Source organism: Pinus tabuliformis, chromosome 8 (genome assembly GCF_031772625.1).
Source record: "Pinus tabuliformis cultivar Carrire ecotype Pingquan chromosome 8, CPIR1, whole genome shotgun sequence".
Taxonomy (NCBI): Eukaryota; Viridiplantae; Streptophyta; class Pinopsida; order Pinales; family Pinaceae; genus Pinus; species Pinus tabuliformis.
This window is the reverse complement of record NC_142294.1, coordinates 705,789,049-705,816,016: the sequence shown is the minus strand read 5'-3', so window position 1 is coordinate 705,816,016 and position 26,968 is coordinate 705,789,049. Positions and strand designations below refer to the sequence as shown.

At 35.6% G+C, this 26,968-nt stretch overlaps 1 protein-coding gene across 1 annotated transcript in view; it reads left to right on the top strand.

The window, feature by feature from the left end:
• LOC149237569 (uncharacterized) overlaps positions 1-26,968 on the top strand; it is a 40,087-nt gene that overhangs the window by 580 nt on the left and 12,539 nt on the right. The window contains exons 2-5 of the mRNA XM_089369318.1: positions 103-318; positions 696-777; positions 2,156-2,295; positions 21,664-21,736. Coding sequence (XP_089225444.1) covers positions 103-318; positions 696-777; positions 2,156-2,295; positions 21,664-21,736 — 511 coding nt within the window. The remainder of the gene's footprint in view (positions 1-102; positions 319-695; positions 778-2,155; positions 2,296-21,663; positions 21,737-26,968) is intronic.

Sequence of the window (26,968 nt, the reverse complement as noted above, 5' to 3'; positions counted from 1 at the left end):
CATGATTGCTTGTCCTCATGCAACCAGGCAGTTAGCTTCGAGGAAGGAGACTGACCTAACTCTTTTCTTTTCAAGTTACATCCTCTGTTGTGAGCCATCAAGAACAGATCAAGGTCGATACGAAAGTGGAATCAAGATTTGGAGTTGAGGCTAGCACAGTCTAAGTTAGAAAAACATAACACATTGTTGACTAACCAAAATGTTCCATTAGGAAACTTCATCGTTGTTGGAGATGATGATGATGAAGTTCAGCTGTTGTCCACAAGAATATTTGGTCATGATGGAGTTTGGCTAACATCTTCAAGGCTCTCTGTACAAGTATGTTCCTGTTATGATCTAGTTCCTTATGTTGTATTATGTAGTTGCTTTTTTGTTAAAGTGTTCTTATGATAGTGCTAGATGGTCATCAATGTTTTGCAAGATTGAAACTCTGTTATCTTATATGTGTCTTCATTTCGAGGTTAAATTTGTAATTGTATTAACAGAAGTTAAAAGCTAGCATTAGGTACTTGAGAATGATATAAGTAGCCATATGTTTTAATGTTATATGTGTTAGGTTTGTTTTGAATTTTTGTTTTGAGGAGCCGATTTATATATGAACTAAGTGTATGGAACTAACTATTTATATTAGTTATAACTTATGGGTTGGAACTATATATTTATGGAAATAATTTGTTTCTATTTTCTATGTTCAGTCAAGAAATGGAGTTTCTCAGAGGACTATTCGGGTGCCAGAAATAAGGGAGGAGGATCAAGAGCTACAAGTTGGATTTGGAGGTGCATTTGTAGACCTTGTCATGATAGGGATAATTTTGGAAGATTTTGAAGATGACTGTCTATGATGTGAATGCAATTGACATTGAAATGTTATTGTTAATTTAGTAGAGCATTACTTGAAATGCACTCAATTAATGTTTACCTTTTTTCCCAGAGTCACCATTCCCTGGTGAAGCAAACAAATTCCCGTAACTTTCCTTCCATGCAAAAGAAGGAAAATAAATTCACATAGGAATTATGAAACTGAGGTTTACCAATATCTGTAAAGGATTCTATAATCAAGTTATGCATTAAAGGTGCTTCTATGGTATTCACAAGTCTTTAGCCTACTTCCAGGTTAACCTTTTCTGTAACAGTAAACACATCCTTATTACTTACCAAAGAAGGCAAAAGCCATGTGGAGCTAAAGTTCACATACCTATGGAGTGTACTCCATAATGGAATATTAGAAAATGAAGCATTCCTAAGACATGGTCCAGTCAAAATTCTCGAAGCAAGTGTCATAGATTCATGACCAAATTTTTTATCTTTCCTACATCTCAGTTTGACCTTAATTTCTTATCTTTCCTACATCTCAGTTTGACCTTCTATTAGATGTATGGTTTAAACCTTAGTGTGTTTTCTCTAATGATATTTATGCGGTGTTATATGGTGTGGTCTTGAGATTGTGTATTCTAGTCGATAATATTTTCTGTTCACATCATCATTTCTAGGATTTTTATCTCTAAAATATATATTTTTCTTTTGTCGATGTAGTGTACTAGAAATGATATCATTTGAAGTTAGGTTCTATTCCTGCTTTTGTTTGTCTGTTAATCCATTGTCTGAATAGGGAAAGACTGATCAATGTTATTTCATTAGCATACACCCATAATTGAATAACTGAGGGGAAGAATTGGCAAGATGCTTCTTACATCCACCACATATTAAGATGTGGGAAAGTCTCTGCTTAAAATTCCAACTGCTTCCAAGTACAATATGAATGTTAACATGTGTGATTTCATTAGCATACACCCATAATTGATAGAGAAAATATAGGTTGTATTGGTAGCACAAATTAAATTGATCCACTAGTTTACTGATTTAATCTAAATTTGAGATTGTAGTTTTGTCCTTGATCCATGGGATCAATTAGACTGTTTTGTTAGGTGTCTGGATTCTAATTTAGTCAAACACAACTTTTAGGTTGTAGAATTATAGTTTTGCATGGGGTAGATTGAAGTGATGCACAAGATGAGTCTGATTTTCACCAGTTGTTGGCAGAATGGGTATAATGTTTATATGAAATCCTATTGACTTGGGTTGTCTACTCTATAACAGTTTTGTAGGTTTTATCACATAAGTTATTTATCACTTTACTTTTATTAATGTGTTTCAGGAACTTCAACACGTTTTTATGTAGTGCATATACCATCTCTGAGCCATCGATGTTGGCTTCACCAAATGAAAATGGTTCCTCCTATTGTGCCAATAAATATCTCTGATGATGGTGACGGAGAAGTTCAAAGACCTGTTAAGGTAAGTTAATGCCAGATCTTATTCTTTTTCTTATGAAATCATGGCTTTGGGAATGTGATGCTCATCAATTCCAACATTTTTTTTCTATCTTTTATAGGAAATTTCTTTTAATATATTGACACTGGACAACTTATGCTTGCAATTAATGTGTTATACACACTTGGATTTTATATCATTGATTTTATGAGGTGCTTTAATGATTTTTCAAATTTTGACACATTTGCTAGGCTGCACAAGTAATAACTAAATCATGTGATAAATAATCAAAATGAGTATTATGTATACTATTATATTTTCGGATAAAATGTTTTCATTTTTCCATGCATTTTTTGTGCTCTTCGACCTTGCAATGGCCTATTAAATAAAAATAAACCTACTTTTTGATATCTTTGAGTTTTGTTGCTGTGGTATGCAGTTGATTCCTCCCATCAATGGATTTCCTTGAAACTTTCTGTAGGAATTGGAATGCTACCTTTCCTTATCAAGGAAAAAAATGTAACTTCATATTTAAAAGGAGAAAAAAGTTACATTTTGCAAGTACAACTAGGTACACAAAGAAACCATTTGTCCTAAAATTAAAAAACAACTCCTATCCACTGTAAAATCTCATTGCCTACTATATAAGGTCAAGGAAGAGCGTCCACTAGCACCAGGGTTTCTTCTGCAGCTTCTAAACCTTTTTTTTGACAAACTGTATGCTTTTTTTCTGATCAAGAACTGATTGAAGGGAGTCTGTCAGGGTAGTATACTGATTTGTTTATTCATTAAATCTGCAAAGAACACAAAATCTTGGCCTTTGCTAACCAAAAGAATAATCTAGATTTTAGGGGTGCATTCCATTCCACAGTTTCTTTGATTCCACCACCAGCATGCTTCATTTTGCTCATTTCCCAAGAAATTGGCTGTTAACCCAGACTTGCCTTACGATTTTCACTCCTATTATTGTTTTAGCACATCAAAACTCTTCTTCCAAACTCAGCCTTATTGAATAGGTTTGCAATTTTTGAATAAAGGAGATCCACTATTCTTCTTATGACTATTTAATCCAAAAAATTTCACATCTTTCTGACCATGTTGTCACATTGAGTTTTGTTTTGGTGCATTTGCATTAGCTAATGTCAAGATTTCTTGTTGACTTGTGTCCCCAAGTCAAGTCATCTAATAAGTTGTGTAGGCAGCTGGCCATTAGAGTCCACTCATTTATCAATACCTAGTTTTGTGCTTCGTCATTTTTTACTTTTCAAAATAGCCAGGTTTAAATGATAAGAAAGGTTGGGACTAGAGTCTTCCAAATAATTGAAGCATTTGCTATAGGTTTGATGGACATTTTGTCTCCCAAATAAATAGGGAAAATATATTTGGTCCTCATTACTTGCTGCCAGAGACCTTGAGTTAATCATTCTTATAAACTCTTAGCTACATAAGTGAGGGATGTTTTTCAGTCCCTAGCCTCTAAGGGCATTATATTATTCTTATCTTTTCCATTTGACTAGAGGATTTTCCTCCCTTCGCCCCAACCCCCAAATAAAACTAGAGTATTTTCTTCCGATTTTCTCCTATATCCATACTGGCATATAAGGCATCCTCCTAATCTCGTCTTGATATCCATGGTCATTAGATTTAACCATGAACTTTCTTTCTGTGGCCTAACCATATAGATCTAATGCAGCTCTAAGCTCTTCATCCTCTCTTCCTAAGCCATCCCTATCAGCCATACATCATTAGCCCTGGTCCCGAAGAGCCTGCTTTGGCCTTCAGCCACAAAACGAAACAATTGGGGGATGATGGTAGGCTCCACTGCCTTGGTCCCCTGGCGGGCTTGAAGAACTGAGAGGCAGACCTATTCATCAAGACCAAGGAAGAGAAAGAAAATAAACGTCTCTCAACCCATTAACAAAAGCAAAGACAGAGCCTTGTATGTCTAAGAATGAGCCTTAGACACAACAATCTAACTTGATTACTATAGCAGCTAGATTTTTCACTTTTATAGCATGCAGACTTTTATGGGAGCTATACCATTAGCATCAGTGGTATTACTTTCTGCAAGAAACCTAAACTACTCAGGAGAGGGGACTTCAGCTAGATTAAGCTTTAATCTTCTAACATTTGGAGATGATCTTATATGATTGCATAACGAAATGGGTTTGAAATCATCAAAGTAATCTGGTGTCAGATTTATGGATTCAAGCCAAAATACTAATAGTTGTGTTTTCACTTCCAAGATTCTTTTTAAAGACTTGGATTCTTCAACCACAACTAAGATATTATTTGCCAAGGTATGTGGTACAATTGTTTGTTTTTTTACCAGCTTGTGTCTTGACATTATATAGACCCTCAAGCTCATTTTCTGCCCCCAAATTTTTGTAAGCTTCATAAATAACAACGATATAACTTTTTGCAGCTTTCCTGCCTGGTTCTTTTACCTTTTAATAAATCCTCAAGGTCATGTTTTCAATGCATCAAACATTTAAAAAGGTAATTGGTGGGCTCCAGTATTGTAGCAATAATGCTACAACTCCTGGAACTCCCTTCTTTAATTTTATCAACCCGGTAGTTCGTAACAAACTTGGAAGCGACGGTGCTGTATGCACAAGTACTAGCTCTTGCCGCAGCTATCACTTGGTCAGCTGGCACAAGCCCACTAGGAGCTTAAGCCAACTTCTATGAGCTCTTAGAAGAAGCTTTTTAATTGATGGATGAAAGCTAACTCGAAGGAAGCTAATCTAATTGCAAAAAGAAACTGAAAGCCAAAAAGAAACGCAAACCCTAGCAAACCCTAATTCTACCAGCTAGTCCTACTGACGCAAAGGAGAGCATGCAAACTACTGAAAGAGATGCCATTACTTCTATGAAGGTAAAATACATGTGTCTAGACTACCTCTATCTGAAGAAAACATCTTTTTGTATTTTTGATTAGGTTGTTGGAATTATCATGCATGTGCTTTTAACTATTTTTGACTGTGCAGAGGTGGATCAAGGAGGAGAAATGCTTGGAAGAGGTCAGGAACGTTTAGAGAGGGTCTAAGGAGTCCCCCACACCCTTCCAGAGAGTTTCACAGAGTTTGGCTATCAAGAAACCTCATTCGTGAGCTTCTACAGGAAGTCTGCAGGGGTTCTACAGGATGTTTAGGATTTCTACAGGATGTTCTGTAATTTTTCTACAGGATGTTCAGAAATGGGGTTTTGAAGCATGGATGGAGGAGAAAAGGTGGAGGAATGAGTATGGAGGTGAAATAGGGGTGTAGGGGAGTTCAAGACTTGGAGGATGGAGTTGAGGAGTGGCGTAGATGGTGAGATCTGTTCAAGGAGGGATGAAACGATGTTGCACAAGAATATGAGAATCATGGCAAAGTAAGCAGATGAGGCAAATGTAAGGTAAGGGTTCTAAGTGAAGGGTGAAGCAGGTAGGTTCGATGGAGTATGGGCAGGTAAGGAAGGATAACAGGTACTCTGCAAGTGGTTTTTCAAACTAAACAAACAAACACTTATAAAACCTATGACCTAGTTACTTCACTCTAATCTGACCTAACAGCAAAAGGAAATGAACAAAAGTTTATTTGCAAGGAAACCATGTGAAACAACTATGCAACTAAGCAATCATAAACCTAAACATGCATCCAAAACTGATATCAAGTTCTGCAAATGAGATTCGAACACTAATAATTGCATGGTGAAGCAAAGAATGTGTTTTTGTGGGCAGCAAGGTTACATTGGTCCCAGCTCATGATTCCACTGAAGGGGAGGTGAGATCCAAAGTACTTGGTAGCCTTTTTCTGAATATATTCCATGTGATTAACCTATCAAGTAAATCTGAACATGAAGAACCTTTTTAATCATCGAAAGCAACCTAAATAACAACACAATATTTAAATCTAAATAGCAGATTTTATTCTAAGAATGCAGCAAAAACACATAAATATAAATAAAGGAGGTACTGGGCACTTGAGATGGGCCCAACCCCAAGAGCTACAGCCTTCTTAGAGAGATTTAGAGCTGGTGCAAAGCTGGATTCATCTTTATTGAGCAAGAAAAGAAGAGTTACATCAAAACTGTCCACAAGGAGAACTTGAAAACGAGCTGAAAGCAAAGCTAATCTATTGCCTCAAAATCGAAATACAAACTAGCTAACTTCTACCTACAAAATGACTAACCACTAGCTACAAAATGACTAACCACTAGCTAACCCCCAATGAGGCCCTAAGCCTTCTTATTTATACAAATTGAGGACCCCAACAGTCCTCCTAAACTTTAGGGACTCGGCTGCCCAAAACTTGTAGTTAACAGCAGTCCTACTTGACTTGCTTGGCTGCCCTTGTGCTAATTGATTTGGTGGCCCTTGAACTCCGAGCTGATGGTGGAGAATTCGAGGTAAGGGCCCATAAATGAAGGGGACACCTTCCTACAAATCCTCTCCCTTGTTCTCCCACGAATTTGGCTGCCAAGTGCTCATTAAGACCTTCAATTTTGTCTCCAAATTGACCAAAAAGGCTACACAAAGCACCCAATAGACTTGTTGGCATAATGACTAACCCAATTCACTCTATTAGCATAAATATAATCAAAAACATGCAATAAACTAATGAGAATGGTGGATTAAGTCGAATTAGGAGGTTGAATGAGCCCAAATAATTATCCATTTTTGGGGCTCATCAGTAATATCCAATCCAGTAGCACATTGCTTTTCCTTTAATTGGGAAATGCTATATCAATTGCAACATGGAGGGGTATAGAAGTTTTAATTGTTGCAGAAACCACAAATTACAACAGTTTTGTTTTATGCATGTCAAGAATATTGTGTTTCCTAATACTTGACTCATGATGCATCTGCAAAATGCCTTCTTATTAATGGGCCAACAGTAGTTGCTTCAATGACGGGAAAGATTCTTGTTGTGTACCCTAACTATGTTGGAGATATCAAACATGGTTATCAATGCCATAGCTCTGAATTCTGGGGTGAATACAAGGATGTTGAGCATTTGTGGGTTACATACATTGTCAATTTTAATGAAATTATTTATGGTGCTGATGTAAAAGTACTTTTTACTCATGATGGGACTGCTGCAAGTAGCCTTTTTATTTATGTTTAGGAAAATTCCTATTGCAGAAAGCAAAAAGTCAAATTCTGTTTCAACCTTTCTATCATTAATCAGGAGAACTTTTATGCACAATACTCTCCTATATAGTGAATTCTGGTTTACCTGCAAATTATGACCCCTGTTCACTATTGTTGTTGGCTATCACCAATTTGGATGCTCTGCCTCTCTAAGCAGTGTATAGCATAAACTAAGTTGTTAGCTATATTAGGGATACTATGTTCTAATACCAATTATAAAAAAGAAAAAGAACCACTTAGAGCGTAAGAGAATAAGAAGTTATCCCTCTGGACAGTTCTACATAGTCTGGTTTGGTTGCCATATATAGATAGGGGCGTCCACAGGTAAGGCGCTAGTCCTCAGTGGTGCAGTGAGCTCACCTGTCTAATGAGTTGAACTGGTTTCTTAAGGTGCTAGTCCTCAGTGGTGTAGTGAGCTCACCCGTCTAATGAGTTTAATTGGTCTCTTAAGGTGCTAGTCCTCAGTGGTGCAGTGAGCTCACCTGTCTAATGAGTTGAACTGGTCTCTTGAGTCAGGGCACACAGGCTTACAGATCCATGAAACCATTTGTATCAAGTGAGATTAGTAATGTTGCTCAGTAGAAAGGAGATTCACTCCAGCCAAAGCTTCCTTGAAGCACCTGACAATGGACAAGATCATACGACATGAATAAGTGATTGTAACTTCAATACATGTCTTTAACTCACTCTAATTGTGATAGTTTGGCCTAAAGTTTGTGTTGTTAGGGGGGCAGAGTGTATTGATAATGTATCGACAGTCTTTGAAATCTGTATAATTTGATCCCATAGAATAATAAAATTCTTTTCTTGCCAAATATGACATCTTCTATGTCCCTTGTGACATTTTTCCTGCAAAATCAATATTTTTCTTCCTTGTTAGAGTAGGTTATTATTATTGCTTTGAACATCCACATAGGGCAGGGATTAGCTGTCCCACAACCCCTCTTGTTTTACAATGTTTTTGGATTTACGACAAAAAGTGGTAATTGACTGTAGTGATAATTATAATAGATTTTTCAGAAAATGTTTGTGGAATTTTATGTTAGGGAAGAATATTAAGAGCTAAAAAATAGAATATGAGAAAATAACGATAGTAATTCTATTTATGATGAAACGGTGAAGTTACATTTTTGCATATAATGAAACTGTGAAGTTATATTTTGTATCTATATTTTAAGAGTGTATTTTCAATAAAAAATTTATCAATATTTTTTTTTTTTTTTTTTTTTAAAGATAAAACAACTAAATAGAAACAAAACATATATTAGCCAAAGAACTATAAAAAAATTGGAGATTTGATTGTCTTTTTTACATTGGAAATAATGGAAACCAACATACAGGACCAAAAATCTGCATATGGCCAACAAGACATCTTTAGAACCCACTCAAAGGTCATTGGCAAGCAAGACCACAAGCCAAAAACCCCCAACAACGAAAAAATGAGCACAAAATAAGTGCACATAACTAACAACGACAATTTGTAAAATCGCCTAGATTTACGATCCAGGTTTTGAAAAGTGTTTTTTTTGCAATCAAATCAGGGGTTATAGGTCCTATTGGTACAGATACCCCCTGATGTTGTCCTGCATCGGTATGAAACCACGCATAGGTGAATTTTTAAAAAGTAGCAAATATGCTGACTCCGGGAATTTCATTTATAAATTTTATCAAATAAATGGAATGCAAGCTTGAATATATATCTATCCAAAACAAATAACAACCTATAATTAAATTATAATTACCTATGTATTTTCTAAATGAATTTATAAATCATTTCATCCACTGTAAGTAAATTGAAGGGCTTTGAGATTCATCAAGCATTATTTTCATTCAATCATTCCTAAAAACACATGACAAGCATCTTGAACTATTGCAATACATAATGATTGAAAATTACCTCAATGATTCTCTTTGAAACTCTTGTCTTCCATCTTTTTTTTAGCATTTTTATTTTAATGGCTGATTTAGTGAACCCTCCCAATATATTTCAGGTATGTGTCCATTTCTTGCTCTGTTAGGCTACAAATTAACACATATTCATGCATAATTATTAAAAAAAATAATATAATTTCCCATTCATAGATTTTTTCAAACACTTTGCAAAATAAGGACTAGGGAAACAAAAGCACCAACAATCGGGACTGGGGGGTCAACGCCTAGACGGACATGGAGGAGCAATAGGAATGAAATCATATACTTGGCACGACCTTTCTATTAAGTGGTATTATAACATCTTAAATGTCATGACATATTGATAAATAGATTCACTTCTTAATTAGTCTCGTAACTAGTATCATCTGAGTAACTCACCATTCTACTCCATGGGGGTGTTTAGACATGGCTTAGTAAGCTCATACTGTTTAAGTCGATACTCAACATACTTCTCTGTCTATTAATGGGTCATTAGTCATTGGTAATGCTTGAACCGATATAGCTAGCCAGGGAATACAAGCTTAGTTATTTTATGACCTCGTCACCAAATATCCTAAGAATATGCTATTAGGGGCTCCTTAGGGTGTATAAACAACACAAATTGAGAGGCTCTATGGTTCAAGGTAAAGATCCGAAGATCTCAAAATGATGAGAGCAATAATTATAGGCTTCTTCACAGATCAAAGAGAATCTTACAATCAAGACTTAACAAGTACACCAACAAGGTGACCAGTTACTACCCTCGAGAAAGATCAATTAGCAAACTTGTGACCAAATCTAAGGTCATAGATTTTGTCAAAAACCTTGGAAAATATCCTGAAACATTTTTTAAAACATGTTTCTAATTACCTGAAACAAAACCAAAACTCATGAAACTCTTACCCAAGTCCTTTGGAATCTCTTTATTACAATTACCTTTAGCAATATTTGGCTTTCCTTTCTCAAATGCTACAATATCAATGTTAGTACAATAAACTACAACAATAATAATTCCATAACATGTTGAGATCTAAACATCCATTCATATAGACCAACATTAGTCTTCATTCTCAACTATCCAATAAGATTCCAAATTACATAAACTAAAATGAGATTCTTACAACAATTTAAATTTCTACTTTTTATTTTATGCTAAAGCTATACTATAATTTTAGGACAATAAAAATTATACTTGAAGAGATATTCAACTCCAATCGCTGAGAATATGATCCATCTTTGATCCCTTAACCAACTCATTTTAACCATCCGGTTTTCCACCCAACCATATCCAGGGAGAACTTCTCCCCCTAGAACCCCCGAGCTGTAAAAGTTCACAAGTAGTACCAAAATATAGCAGTAGAGAGATATAAAATGCAAGTTGAGGAAGATAAGTTTTACTTCCTCTCAATAGTAAGACATTTGTTCAAAAAAATAATAATGTATTAACATTTTCAAGAAGATAATATATGTCCTCAAAACTATAATAAGACCAAGGCATATCACTGGAAGATTTTATAGTGATAATTAGCTATGAACATATACCTAGACCACAAAAACTGACCTTTAGAACCACAATAACAATAACCATAAATAGAAATCTACTAAACATTTGGAAACTTAAGAGGAGGTGGAAACTTCAATGGGTTCAAGATTCATATGATTGTCAGGAGGGGTTGACCCCCTACCATGTATAATGTCAGTCTCAATCCTTTTCAAGCACTTATCCATTTCTCGGAACTAAATTTGGAGCTTATCCATCATTAACAGGATATCATATTTTGCAGCATACATCTCAAGGAGGAATTTACCTAGAAGAGATTTTAATTTCCAGTATATGTTGCATGTATGAAGGTACTAATTGTGTCTACCCCTCATGTCCCTCGTATCTAATATCAAATCAACAACAATGGAAAATACCTTGCTGTCTAAGTGACAATCTTACTCATTAACAATCTCTTCCTCAAGTTATCTAATTTTCCTATTGAATATTGGGTGGCATGTACAAGTGATAGAGCGAGAAAGAGGATTGGGATCCAACCCTAACTCTTGACCCTCCATGCACACTTCTGTGACCAACACCTCTAGGTGATCAAGTATGCTGCCTAAACATCTTCATAAAAGATGAGTTGACTTGAGCCTCAATCAACCAACCCTTATTAACAAACAACCGAGGATCAGGATATGACAACCACCTCAAATAGAGTAAACCCAAAATCCACCTAGGAGCCAGAGCCAACAACCACCTTGAAAATGGCATCCCCAGAAGCAAACCAAAGAAGGGATAACATGAAGAATTCTCTAAGACTTGTATAAAGTAGAAGAGGAAGACCAAACCACAAGACATCAAATGAAGAGTAGCCCAAAGGAAAACATGATATACTTGAAACTAAAGTTGCATGGAGCTTTGGTGTATGCCACGAACACAGAGAGCCCACTAAGCCAAAGGAAGGAGATGTTGTTTCTAAACTAATAAGCCAAAATTGAGTGCAATGCAACATAATAAGTGGGTAACACAAATAAAATTTACCTAAGACCAAACTCTCAAGGAGAAACCAAACAAACAAGGAACATAACTGAAATGCTCAGATTGTAAGAGGCTTGTTCCTATCCCCAAGAAAAATCTAGTTGAAACAAAAATGTTGGTGAATTTCCTCCAAAGACCAAAATGAAAAAATTACCAAATACCATTCAACCAGAGTATGGGTTAGTAAATATCACCAAAGTAGTGAACCATTGAACCATGCCATCTCTTATTGTATTGGTCACAATAATTAACCAACAGATAATTATCTAGGAAAACTTCTTAGAATCAATATCCAGACAACCAAGCAATTTTATAAACACATGAGAGTAATTACCAAGGGTAGAATTCATAATCATAATGAATGCACCTAACATTGTGTCTCTTCTAATAAGAGAAAATGACATCCATATCTCCCTCATCTCATACTCATGGAATATGTGAGATGCCACCTTCACCTCCTCTCACCTCCCTTCTCTTTTTTAATATGTACTAATTCCTCTAAATAAAATTTTAATTTTAATTAAAAAAACTTACAATTTTTATCAAAATAATATAAATATATTTTATATTTTCAAATATATATTATAAAATATTTTTTAATATGTACTATTTCCACTAAATAAAATTAAATTTTTAATAAAAAAACTTATAATTTTTATCAAAATAATATAAATATATTTTATATTTTCAAATATGTATAAAATATTAAATCCATATAAATTTTATAGTTTATATAAAAATTAGTATTATAATTGAAACTTAAAACAACCATAAGTACATCCATATAAACTTGAAGTTATTAATTCTACCTCAACATGATGCTCATTTGACCCACTAAATAAGCTAAAAAGTTCATTTGATAGGTTTAAAAATAATAACTAATATTTAAATATTAAAATATATATATATATATTAACAATATATTCATAATGATTTAGATATGGAGAAAGGATACTATATCCACATACATGTAAACTAATATAAGTTAGCGTGTTCTATTTGTCTTTCTCAAAATCACTAAAAACACATTTAATTGACTATATATGAATGAATATGAGTTGTAGGAAGTTGACGGATAGAGCGTGGGTGAATAGCTAGGGTTACAGGCTTTTGCAGAGGTTTTTCTCCATGGAAGGATGCAAAGGAGGGAGCTCCACTCCCTCCTACAAGCAGGCTGTGGCCAGCAGGGGTAAAAAACCAATAGAAAATGATAGAAGTCCTTCAGAAGGAAGGAAAAGGAACGATGAAGAGGAGTAAGATGATACTAAATCAATGGAGAATAATAGCACTACAGAAAATGAGGAAGAAGACAAGGAACAGGGAACAAAAGACAAAGCACCAAAGGGACCATGTAAACCCAGAGCTGCAATCACTGCAGGCACACAGGGACCACATGCAGACATATGCAATCATTTGTAAATTCATGGGTTTATGGCCCACTAAAAAAGCTTTACAAACATGGATTAAATACCACTGGAAACCAAAAGGAAGTATAGACCTACATCTTGGGTCAAAGGGATTCTTCATTGTAGTCTTTGCAAATATTGAAGATAAGGACAGAGTGTTTGAAGGAGGGCCCTACTTTTATGCAGTAGTAGGCCTCTATATGCGACCATGGATTATGAATTTTGTCCCGGAGCGTGAGACTTTTACTTCAGTCCCGGTTTGGGTAAGACTCTACTCTCTACCTCTTGATTACTGGCAAACGAAATCCTTATCTTCCATAGGAAATAAGTTAGGACGTTTTGTCAAAGCTTCTGAGGCCACTAGAAGGGGAAAATATACTTCCTTTGCAAGAATATGTGTTGAGATGGATCTCTCTGGAGCTCTATTGGATGAGGTAATCTTGGAAGTGTTTGATGAAGAATGGGTGCAAACAGTAGATTATGAACATATTCCATTATGATGTCACAAATGCCATGAGCATGGGCACCTATTCAGAGACTGCCCTCTCAGTAGAATAGAGAACAAGAGTAAAGCTAACACAATGAAAGATACTGAAAGCTTTCACAAAGTGGTACATAAAGGAAAAGGAGGCAAAAGGGGGCCAAAGCTACATCAAATAGAAGGGAAACAAGCCAGTCAGAACAGGTTCCAAGTACTCAAAGAAGAAGAAGTGATAACAAAAGCAGATCAATGAAAGGGAGGAAGTCTGGGGGAGGAGAGAAAGAAGAAGATGGGGAACAAACACAAGACACTAATAAACAGAAAGAAACTCTGATGAGTGATGCAGAATTGGAGATGGACTAGGAAATGACCCAGAGTGAGATGGAAATGGAGGACCACGAACTACATGAGATTCTTGATAAAGAGAATCTAGATCTGGAAGGATTCTTGAAACAAGGAACCAGGGAAGGGGTAGACTCATTACCTCCAGAGGAGTTCAATAGAGTTTAGCAGTTGTTCATATGGAAAACTCAGACCAAAGGACAGGAGAGGAAAGGAAACAATAAAAGGCAGGGCAGCAAAGGTGTGAAAACTATGAAAACCACACCAAGATTAGCACCTAGAAACCCAGGAAAGAAAAAAGGAAGGAAAAAGCAGAACGAGCTATTGATGGAATGCAGAAAGCTAATGATAGATTTAGGTAAGATGAAATACCTAACCAGCTACTCCTTTACAAATCTTTAATAATGAAGTTCACTTCTTGGAATATCAGTGGTCTAGGTAGTAAAAGAAAACAAAGATTACTTAGTAATAGAATGAAACAAGCAGCTCTGAATGTGATCTTCATCCAGGAAACTAAATGTTCCATTCAAAAAATAAAAGAAATTCATAGCAAATGGCTCAATCGATTTAAGTTTCTGGAAGTCAAAGCAGAGAATATAGCAGGAGGCATACTCACTCTTTGGAACCCCCAAAAAATTGGCATAATAGATGTTGAGGCATCTAGGGATTATTTATCAGTGGTCATTCAACTTGTGGGAGATAAGGAAACCTACCTGGTCATGAATGTATATGGCCCCCAAAGAATGGATGATAAACTTAGGTTTCTAGATTCTCTGGAGGATCTCAGAGATAGACATGCAGGAATACCATGGATCTTGGGGGGTGATTTCAACATGATCAAATCACTTTCGGAGAAAAAAGGGGGAACCAGAATTCTAAGCAAAGACTCTTTAGCATTTCAAACCTTTATAGATAATTTGAAGCTAGTGGACATTGTAACGAGTAATGGTCTCTTTACTTGGAACAATAAAAGAGGAGGAGAGTCTCAGGTTGCCTCAAAATTAGACAGATTCATAATCTCAGAGGACCTTATGCTCATTGACAAGGAAATGATAGCAAGTGTTCTCCCCTTCAGAGGCTTAGATCACTAGCTGATTCAATTGGAGGTTCAAGGCATTGGTACCCCCAGGAATAGACCTTTTATATTTGAGAATATCTAGCTCTCCCACCCAGATTTCATTAGCAACATTGCCAACTGGTGGTCAGAAGATTTGAATATTCAGGGCTCAAGAATGTTCCTTCTTCAAAAAAGACTAAAACACATCAAGCTCAGGCTCAAAGATTGGAACAAGAATGAATATGGCAATATTTTTTAAGAAAAAAAATCTGTTGAAGGTAAAATGCAGGAACTCAACTAAGCCCTTATCATGGATGGCTTTGATAAAGTTAGAAGTGATCAAGTTACCAAATATCATCAAGACTAGGAGAATTTATGTAAACAAGAGGAAATATTTTGGAAACAAAAATCTAGAGTTCAATGGCTAAAAGAAGGAGAGCGAAACACTAGATTTTTCCATAGATCCACTATGGTGAATAGAGCTCATAACAGGATTTCTTCGATCAAGGATGAGGGAGGTAATCTTCTCAATTCTCATGAAGAAATAGAAGTTGTGCTAGTTCAGCACTTTCGAGGTATAGCAAAGGAAACCATTTCAGATAGAGAACATTCCATCAGGGACTTAACAAGACATATACCTAGGCTGGTGTCTAGAGAGGACAATTTCAACCTTAATAGGCTAGTGACTGAAGAGGAGGTTAGTGAGGTCCTCAAAGAAATGCAGAATGGTAAGGCACCAGGCCCTGATGGTTTCAATGTGGATTTCTTTAAAGCTTGCTGGAATATAGTCAAACAAGATATTCTGAATGTAGTAGAATATTCCAGGATGAATAGAACTATTTTGAAGGTGCTCAATACCTCCTTTATCTCCCTGATCCCTAAACAGGACTTGGCTCAAACTCCTGACAGGTTTAGACCCATAGCTTTGTGCAATGTGGTTTACAAGATAATATCCAAGGTTGTGGCCAATAGACTTAAACCCCGTCTTCCTACACTAGTTTCTGTGGAACAATCCGGATATGTGGAAGGTAGACAAATTCTCTATAACATCATTCAAGCACATGAGGTGGTGCACTCTCTGATTAGCAATAGGAAGGTTGGAATGATCGTGCAATTGGACATAGCCAAAGCTTATGATAAGCTAAATTGGACCTATATTAGGAAAGTTCTTATTGCATTTGGGTTTGATCACAACTGGGTTAGATGGGTCATGGCCCTGGTCACTTCTTCCAGCTTTTCAATTTAGGTTAATGGTTCTCCCTCGGAGACTTTTATTCCTTCGAGAGGACTCAGGCAGGGAGACCCACTCTCTCCCTTTCTCTTCATCCTCATGATGGAAGGACTAGGTCTATCAAACATGCAAAAGAAATTGGTAAGATTAAAGGTCTCCAACTTTCTAACAATGGACAGGCCTTGACTCATCAACAATTTGTTGATCATACCATGTTGCAGGGAATCCCCATGGTCAAAGAAGCTCTTGCGTATAAACAAATCCTGAGTGACTTTGCCATGGCTTCAAGTATGGAAGTTAATCTCTCCAAATCTAAGATTTTTTTCTTTAATACTAATATTTCTATTAAGAGGAATATATCTAGAATTATGGGCTTTCAAAGGGATATCCTCCCATCAAAATATTTGGGAGTTCCTCTAACTGCTAAACCTTTGCACAAGAGCATTTGGGAGCCAATGATTAATAAGATGTAGGATAAAATCAAGAAATGGACTATTAGATCTTTAAACTTGGCTGGTAGGTTGGTTCTCACAAAGGCTGTTCTTCAATCAATCCCAGTCTTCATGCTATCAGCTCTCCCAGCACCAAAAAGGGTCTTGCAAAAATTTAGATCCATACAAAGAGACTTTCTTTGGGGTAAGGGGGAGGAAAGAAAGAAATGGGCCTCGGTTTCCTGGGATAAAATCTGCAAACCTAAAAACCATGGGGGACTTGGATTGGAGGATCCAAAGATTCTTAGAAAGGTTTTAGGGGAAAAATTATGGTGGCACTGGGTCAAAGATCCATAGGCTTAGTGGGCTAGTATCTGGAAAGAAAAATATGCTAGAACTTGGCAAAATAGTGATCACATAAGAATTTCTAGAAGTATAAAGGGCTCACACATCTGGAATAAGGCCTGAGAGAACAGAGGATTAGTACAAAAAAACAGCATCTAGGAAATCAGAGAAGGAAATATGGCTTTATTTTGGGATTATAAATGGCAACAAGAACCTATACTGTTAATAGAGGACTTTTTGGATCTCAAGAATGAGATAGAAACCAAAGGGTTATCTAAGGTAAAAGATTTTTGGGATCAAACCAACAGTGCAAGAAAATGGAGAACCTAGAGGAACTTGGATTACAGGGATGACAGTCCCTTGAAAGAAAAAGCAAATGAGCCTATGAAATTGTTGGAGCAAAGGAAGATATTAGTGACAGGAGGACATGACCAACTTAGATGGGGCAACAATAATGAGGGTTCCTTTAATCTTAAGGAGGGAAAATGCTTACTCCTTGATCTGGATTCCCATGTTTTGAATAGGATTTGGACGAACCTATGGAGGCATCAAGGCTGGATGAAAATCAAACTTTTCACGTGGCTGGTTTATCATAAGAAAATTTTGACTTGGGATAACATAAGGAAGAGGGGTGTTCTGGGGCCTTCCAGATGCCAGCTCTGTGAAGCCCAAGAGGAAACAATGGAGCACCTTCTTAATAATTGCAGTTTCACCTCCTGGTTGTGGGATACTTTTGCCTCTATTTTCCAATAGACCGACAGGGACCAAGGGAGTATTATCAATACCCTAACCAATTGGAGACATAACTTTTCAGATTATGAATTTCTGGGCACTGCTTGGGCTCTTATGCTAGGCTTCATTATATGGAATGTCTGGAAAGAAAGGAACAAAAGAATCTTCAAGAATGAAAAAAGTCCCTCCCAACGCCTTTTTGAGTAGATCTTAAACCAAATTAAGGAGACGATTGGCACCACAGTGCAGAACCCCCCTAAGAACCCACCATCAGATGTTGAATTGTGGATTCTTCGTTAGCTAGGTATGCAGGGGCTCATTCCTCAGGAGCTGGATAGGAAGGTAAGGAAGATGGATACTAAACAGGATTTTTTGCACCCTCCCCCTCGGGGTTTTTTGAAATACAACATTGATGGGGCTTCAAAAGGCAACCCGGGAACTGTTGGCTGTGGAGGGGTGTTAAGGGATGAAAATGGAAGCATTCTTTTCATCTTCCATTGCCATTTAGGAAGAGCCACTAACAATTTCGCGGAACTAATGGCTATGGAACAATGTCTAGATTTCATGAAGCAGGATAACCACCAAAATGTGATTGTCGAAGTTGATTCTGAGCTAATTATTAACTCAGTCAAGAGAATCAGTTGTGGCACGACGCTGGAAAAAGTCTCTAAACACTGGAGGCTGATCCAGGTTTTTCAAAGGATTCAGCTTCACCTCCAGTGCCTGCGCACAGTTAGTTTTAATCATGTGCAAAGAAAGGCCAATAAATTGGCAGATATTCTAGCCAATCAAGGAGTGATCTGTACCGAGAGCAGGGTCACAATGGAGTGGCAAGAGATGCCTCAGAATAGACTAAAGGCGTATTGTCACGACCAAGCTGATGAAGATAGGATGGTGTTTCGTAACAGAGCCATGGAGGCGGGGTCTAGATGACTAGGTTTCATTTTGTTTCGTTGCCTTTTTCACAGTCTGGTCTTAGCATCAATGGTGGCCTCCAAATCCTAGATAAATACAGATACAGATGCTCTAGAGGGAAGCTGCTCGGAAGACTCAGGTTAATGGAGGGTTGGTCGGATGGTTGGCATAGAAGGATTAGTGCGAGGTGTTGGAATCCGGGCTTTCTCGGCGGTCGTAATACCCCTGGTTCTCTTTCAATGGAAACATTACCACTCTCAGGACGGTATATGGTATATCGCATGCATTTTAAGCGGGAAGCAGTTTTGATGAAATGGGAGTGATTCCATTCATCAAGCTACACGTGGCCAAGGGGAGGGATGGAATACTGCCCTCATCGCGCGCTAATGTTCAGTGATTTAGACCTGTGTGATATGAGCCTTGCCATCGGATTAAACAAGGTGGATCTACGGTCAGGAATGATCATGCATGTAGGTGGGTCCAGGGGGTTAAGCGTCGCGCTTCTAGGTACCGTGATATCTTCCACTGCCATTGGATCGGGAGAGGAGATTTGACGGTGGAGATTAAAGATGCAAGTCTGGATGCGGAATATATTCGTTTCATGGCAGGAATTGTTGATTTGAGCACATTCATCAAGTTCATGGGTTATTTCCCTAGGTAGACCCAATATCCTTTCAGATTGATACCCTTCTCTCTGTAGGCCTGATTTTAAATGTAAAGTGGGGGCTTGGCGCCAGCCCGAATTGAATCTCTTCTGTTGGATTTCGGTGGGATGATTGAACGGTCTTAACATTTTATGTCTTTTGAAATTTTTGAGGTTTTGTAGGTAGGGTTCAAGGTTTCGGCCTTTAGCTTAATGCCCTTGGCCCACAGTTCTTCGTGGGCTCTTGTATTTTATGTAATTTATTTTCCTTATTAATGAAATAGAAGGTACGACTCTTGCTTCAAAAAAAAAAAAGACTATATATGAATGAATGAGGAAGTATTTATTTATATTTTTGAATTTCTAGATATATATATATATATATATATATATATATATATATATATATATATATATATATATATATATATATATATATAGGGTAAGCAACCTAAAGAAAAAAGAAGAAAAAAAAAGAAAAGAAAAGAAAAAAAAAGTCCAAAAAGGGCGCTAGCACACATAGCGTCTTTTAACCTTTTTTTTTTATTTTGGAGCCCCCAAAAAGGTCGACTTATCTAAAAAGGTTGACAACTCTTTTTGTACGATGCAAATCACATCCTAAGAAAAGAGTTGTCAGCTTTTTTAAATAAGTCAAACTTTTGGGGGCCAAAAAATGAGAAAAAAAAAGGATAATAGACAGTCTGTGTGCTAGCGCCCTTTTTGAGCTTTTTTTCTTTTTTCTTTTTTCTTTAGGATGCTGCCCTTTAAAAAAAAAAAATCGACTTCTTTTTCCAAGTAGATAAGGGCATAGGAAAGCCTTTTTATGGGCTAAATATTTATTTATATCTTTGAATTGAAGATATTTATTTATGTATATTTTATATTTAGGAAATATTCATTTATATTTTTGAATCTCAAATTAGCTAATTGCGAAACAATGATATATATTTATGTATATTTTGAATAGTATATAATTATAATTTTGGGTTTTACTATTATTGGATTATTATTTTAAAATGTAAATCTTATATTATATAATATTTATTAAATATAAAAAAAAAAATTAAAAAAAAATTAAATATTTTATTATTAATTTTAAAATTTAATAAATTAAAATAAATAAAAATAAAATATCAAATATTATATAATATGAAAATTATAATGTTGAGGATGGTAAATGATCGAAAATTTAATCCCCATGACATGACATATCTGACATATCTCACCAACCTTAGGTTAAAAATATTTATTTTCTTTACTTTAATTTTTTAAATCTTATTGTTAATAATGCATATCTTATTTTGTGCACTATACTCGTTTTTATGTTAGTTGCCTATGATGGGTGATCAATGAGTTGCACTTGTGTTAGTGCTTTAAAGAAACATGTCATGTGAATGAATGCTAGGAAACCTATCACCGACTTATGGACCTAAGGCATGTGAAGGAAGCACAGACTTCAATAAACAAATCTTCAATTAATATACGTAGCTAACCTTAATATTTCTTTGATTCTCTTATTCAATCTTATAAAATTTAATAAGACATTATAATTAAAACTTTAGCACTTTATTCTTACTAGTACATTGGCATTGTATTGGATATTATTAAATATTAAGGAATTTATTATGCCCTTTACATTGCCCTTTAAGCAGATATTTTAATTGAATACAATTCCAGCCTTGTCTGGCTAGGAAAAATGATTAAAAAGTTAGTTCCAGTGATTAATTTATTGGCCATGTGAAATTATGAAGAAGTTAGCCCCATCTATTATATTTATTAATGTATGGACCATAAATTTACGAATGGTATTAAAATATAGAACAAAAGTCTATGTGAAATATGACATTGCATTGCCATGGGTGAGAATTATTTATATTAAAATGGTCTTTAATTGGCTATGTTGCGTATTTGTGTTTCAAACTGCTGTTATACTCAACCATTTTAAAACAAATTAGGTTTTATAATTTATAATTATTAAAAGTCATTAATATAAAATTAAATTAAAAATAATTCACAGGTTTTGGATTGACGGTGAATGGGTGTGCTGTTAAGACACTCTTTGCGATAAGTCACTGGTTCAAATCCTCGTAGATACTTAGGTTAATCTTAACTAAAAAAATAAATAAAAATAAATAAATTAAAAATATATAAATTTTATTTTCAATTAAAGTTTAAACTTTTTTTATATGTATATTCACAAATATGAGGAGTTTAAAGTTTTCCATGTGTATATTCAGAAATATGAGGAGTTTAAAGTTTTGCATGAGTATATTCACAAATATGATGATAATAATAATCTGAAAGTCAAAGGTTAGCTATATGTTATACCAAGTTAGCTATATGTTAAATTTGGTATAAGAGAATCTTTATATTTATGTATTTACAAATATATATATATTTGTATAATAAATAAAGTTTTTATCATTTAAGTATAAATGTAATTATTAAAGAAAAGTGTTGTTTGACATGTAACATTTAAAGTTATGCAAAAAATTTGAATATTTAGTAAATATTAAATTGAGTTTATAATTTTTGTTAGTTTGTTAGTAAATTGTGGGAGTAGTCTTTAATTAAAAAATCATGATCTATGGGATTTTAACTTGTCAAACACTTGAGGATCGTACATAACCCAAACCACATCAACATTTAACATCGTTGGATATTTTGTACCCATGGAGTTTTAAGTGGTGACCTTCACACAAGGAGTTCCTTAAGAGATCATCCTATTGCCAATTGTTCTTCATGGCATGGGTCAAATTATGCTTGCAATTTAATTCTAATTAAATAAAATGTATATGTAAGAACACCTCATGTTAAGAAACCAACTCACAAAAAGATAGAAAAGATAGATCAACGACTTCATAATCAGCCTCTTCAAGGGGCAACCTACTTTACATTACACAAATGAACAATTCTTGGATGATACAAATGACAAAACCTCCTTTCTATATATAGGAGTCTAAGGGGTCACAATATAATCAAAGTCGACATAACAATAATAATATAAGGGCACAACAATAACAATAGTGGGCTTCTATGGGGCACAATAATAACAATATGGGGACAATAGGGTCACAACAATAACAATAAGGGCTAAAATGACAATAGTAATGGGGGAATCACTAGTATTATAGGGACCTAACATGCCCCTCTCCTTCAAAAAAGTGTTGTCCTCAATGCTTGAGTAGTTCTGGATGCTTCTGTATAAAATTCTCATCCTCCCATGTGGAATCTTCAGCAGATAAGTTCTTCCACTTGACGAGATACTTCGAAATTGATCGATTTCGTAGCTGTCTAGTTCTTGTTTTTGTGAATGCTTTAGGCTCTAATATGATTTTTCCTTCCTCGTAAAGTTCTGGAAATATTGTTTGAACTGGGAGCTTGTCACCAATAACCTTCTTTAAGCATGAAACATGGAAAACTGGGTGCACTCGGGAAGTTGCATGAAGCTCCAATTTGTATGCCATAATACCAATCTTTTGCAACACCTTGTACGGACCATAATACTTTAGTGATAATTTATTATCCTTCTTAGCTTGCTTGAGGGACATTTGTTTATATGGTTGTAATTGTAGAAATACCTAGTCATCTACATCAAAACTTCTTTCACTGCGATGTTGATCTACCTGTTGTTTCATTCTATTTTGTGCCAAAGTTAGGTTATCCTTTAAGAGTTGGAGAACTTGTTGTTGATGCTCAATGTGATCTTCTAATGCTTGAACCTTAGAATTTTCTCTTAAATATGATGTGATGAATGGTGGGTGATATTCATAAAGTGCCATAAATGGGGTCATTTTTGCTGCACTATGGAAGGAAGTGTTCTACCACCATTCAGCCAGAGGCAACCATTTGACCCATTGTGTCTGTTTATCAAATACAAAGAAACGAAGATATCCTTCCAAACATTTGTTTACTATCTCAGTTTTCCCATCAGATTAAGGATGATAAGATGAGATATGAGCTAACTGAGTACCAAGACAAGAAAATAATTTTGTCCAAAAATTTCCAGTGAAAATGGGATCTCTATTTCTTACAATAATCTTTGGGTTTCCATGTAGCTTTTGAATTGTTTCCATAAATGCAGTAGAAACTATACTATCCTTAAATGGATGAGACAATGCACAAAAGTGTGCATACTTGGTAAGTCTGTCAACTACCACCATGATGACACTCTTTCCTTTGAACTTGGGTAAACCTATGATAAAATCCATTGAAACCTCCTCCCAACATTGACTTAGAATGGATAAAGGTTGTAATAGACCTGGGGTCTTAATTGTTTCAACTTAATTTTGTTGACAAACCAAACATTCCGCTACAAGATTTTGAATATCAGATTTAAGGCCATCCCAAAAAAATTCCTTCTTAACCCTGTGGTAAGTTTTTAAAAATCTCGAGTGCCCTCCTAAGTGGGAGGCGTGCAATTCCATAAGAATCTTTTATTTGAGTTGGGAATTCTGACATAGGTATAAGCGATCTTTGTACTATAACGAATCATTTTTCCAGCTAAATGTATCAGATGTACTAGGATCTTGTTGTAACTTTTCAATGAGTGTCCACACTTTTTCATCATTCTTCCATTCATCCCTTGCTTCGTTTATTCAATCTCGTTGGATAATAAAAATGGCACAAAGCAATGCTTCCACATCCTCATCCTTTCTTGAGAGTGCATCTGCCACAACGTTTTGCTTCCCTTTTTTTGTAGATGATTTCAAAGTCATAACCCAACATCTTTGTTACCCATTTTTGTTGTTCTTCTGAAGATAATCTTTGTTCTAAAAAGTATTTAAGACTATCATGATCCGTTTTTACCTTGAAGTGTCTTCCCATTAGGTAGGGTCGCCATTTCTTAAGTGCGTGTAGTATTGCTAACATTTCCTTCTCATAAATAGCTTTGTGTAAATACTTTCCTTTGATTGGATGACTTTCAAAAGCAATGCGCTTTTCTTATTCTATTAAAACAACACCAATTTCATTTCCTAAGCCATCACATTCCACAATAAAGGTTTTTGTGAAGTCTGACGTAGCTAAGACCGGTGCTTGGCACATTGCCTCTTTAAGATGTTCAAAGGCCTTTGTTTCTTCTGGAGTCCATAAAAATGCATCTTTCTTAATTAATTTTGTTAGAGGTGCTGCTATTCTCCCATAATTCTTAACAAACTTACGATAATACCCTGTCAACATGAGAAATCCTCACAGATGCTTTATGGATGTGGGGATTTTCCATTCCTTAATGGCTTTAATTTTGTTAGGGTCTACCTTAACACCTTCATGAGATACAATATGACCTAGATATTCCACCTCTTGTACTCCAAAGAAACATTTGGATCTTTTTTCATATAATTGTTTCTCCTCCAATAGTTTGAGCACCCTGTCAACATGTTGAACATAATCCTTCCAAGACTTGCTATAGATTAGCATATCATCAAAAAATACTAACACAATTTTCTAAGGAAGGGTTTGAAAATGGAATTCATCAAACCTTGAAATGAAGAAGGTGCATTGGTAAGGCCAAAAGGCATGACCAAAAATTCATAATGGCCCTCATGAGTTCTAAATGTTGTTTTTAGAATGTCTTCAACCTTCATTATGATTTGATGATATCCTGAATGAAGATCCAACTTGGTGAAGTAAATTGATCCATGCAATTCATCCAATAGTTCATCAATGACATGAATGGGAAATTTATATTTAATAGTGAGCTTGTTGAGATCCCTATAATCCAAACACATGCACCATGATCCATCCTTCTTGTGCACCAAAATTATTGGCGCAGAGAAAGAACTTTGACTAGGTTGAATTATACCAACCTCTAGCATTTCTGCAACCATACATTCAATTTCACTCTTTTTGGCATAGGGATATCTGTAAGGCCTTATGTTTGGAGTAACACTTCCTGGAATCAAATGAATAGCATGATTATGATCATGAATAGGTGGGAGACCTTTGGGAGTCTCAAATACCTTGGAATGATTGTCCAAGAATTTTTGGAGATCTAGAGAAATAGATGATTTCGATGTGGGAACCTCTAATGAACATAATTGTGCAATTACGCCTCGTTGTTCTTTCTTTATAAGCTTTGTCATTACATTAGAGCTGATTATCTTTCCTAGTTTCCTTGTGATACCTATTAATTCAACTTCCTTTCCTTCCGAAGAAAATTTTATGAAAAGTTTTTGAAAATTAAAAGCTATTGTACCCAAGGATTGTAGCCATTAGACTCCTAGTACAACATCAGCACCGCCCATTGGAATGGAAAGCATTGGGCTATTCAATACATACTCTCCCATGGATAGCTTAATATATGGCACTTTCTATAGAAATTTATGGTTCCTCCACTTGCAACCATCACTTGACACTCTGGTGCTGGATATAGGAATCAATTCAATTCCTTGGCTATCTTACAATGAATAAAATTATGGGTACTGCCCGAAACAATCAACGCTATTACCTTTTTCTTCTTGATATGTCCTTCTATCTTGATAGTTTGAGGAGTGGTAATTCTGGCCAATGCATTACAAGATATGGTCAGATTCATTTCTTATTTCTCTAAGGTTTGTTCCTGGTGTATATCCTCTTCTTTTCACATTTCTTGTTCCTTTTATTCCTCCTCTTCACAATCTATGTACAATAATTTCTTCTCGGCACACTTATGACCTTTAGTGTATTTGATATCACAATTGTAACAAACCCCTTTTTCTCTTTTTTCTTCCAATTATTGGGGTGTCAACCTTGTAGGTTGTGGAAGGCTAGGGGAAACAACACTTCCATCTTTATAGTTGTGAGTGGTAGGCTTCCTTGTTGCCATAATTTTTCTTCCAATTTTTCTTGCCAACCTGAATGCCTTCTCCAATGAGTCAGGTTCCCAAAGGTGAACCTCATGTTGGATGTTATCCTTTAAAGTCCCTATGAACACAACAATCATATTCTCCTCTGGGATATCACTTACCCTTATATTCAATTTTTGGAAGTCCTCAATGTGCTTCATCATTGAACCCTTTCGTTTGAGGTTTATCAATTGGCTAAAAAAAGTGTTGCTTTCTGTATCCTCATAATGTGTTGTCATTTCTTCTGTAAAAATTGCCCAAGTGACAATTTTTTTTATGAGAGAAAAGCCATCGATACCATACAAACTTATTTGGTTCCAAATATAAAGTTGCAGTGCATACCTTTTGTGTTTTTTGCACATTATGGAGATCAAAATATTGCTCCATCTGTAGTATCCATTTTATGGGATCCTTGCCATCAAATTTCCTCATATTGATCTTTGGAACATGGTGGGTCTTCAATCCAACATTAGAGTCCATGACATCATGATTAACATTTATTTTTTTCTCATCCTGAGTTTCCTTTACTACCCTTTCACCATTAGTAAGCATTTATTGTAGCAACTTAGTCAAATCTATCTTCAAACCTTCCATTTCGCCTTTCAATTTTTCTTCTATACCATCCATCTTAGCATCCATGCCATCCATCTTAGCTTCCATACCATCCATATTAACTTCCACGCCATTCATATTGGCTTCCATGCCTTTCTTTAAACCA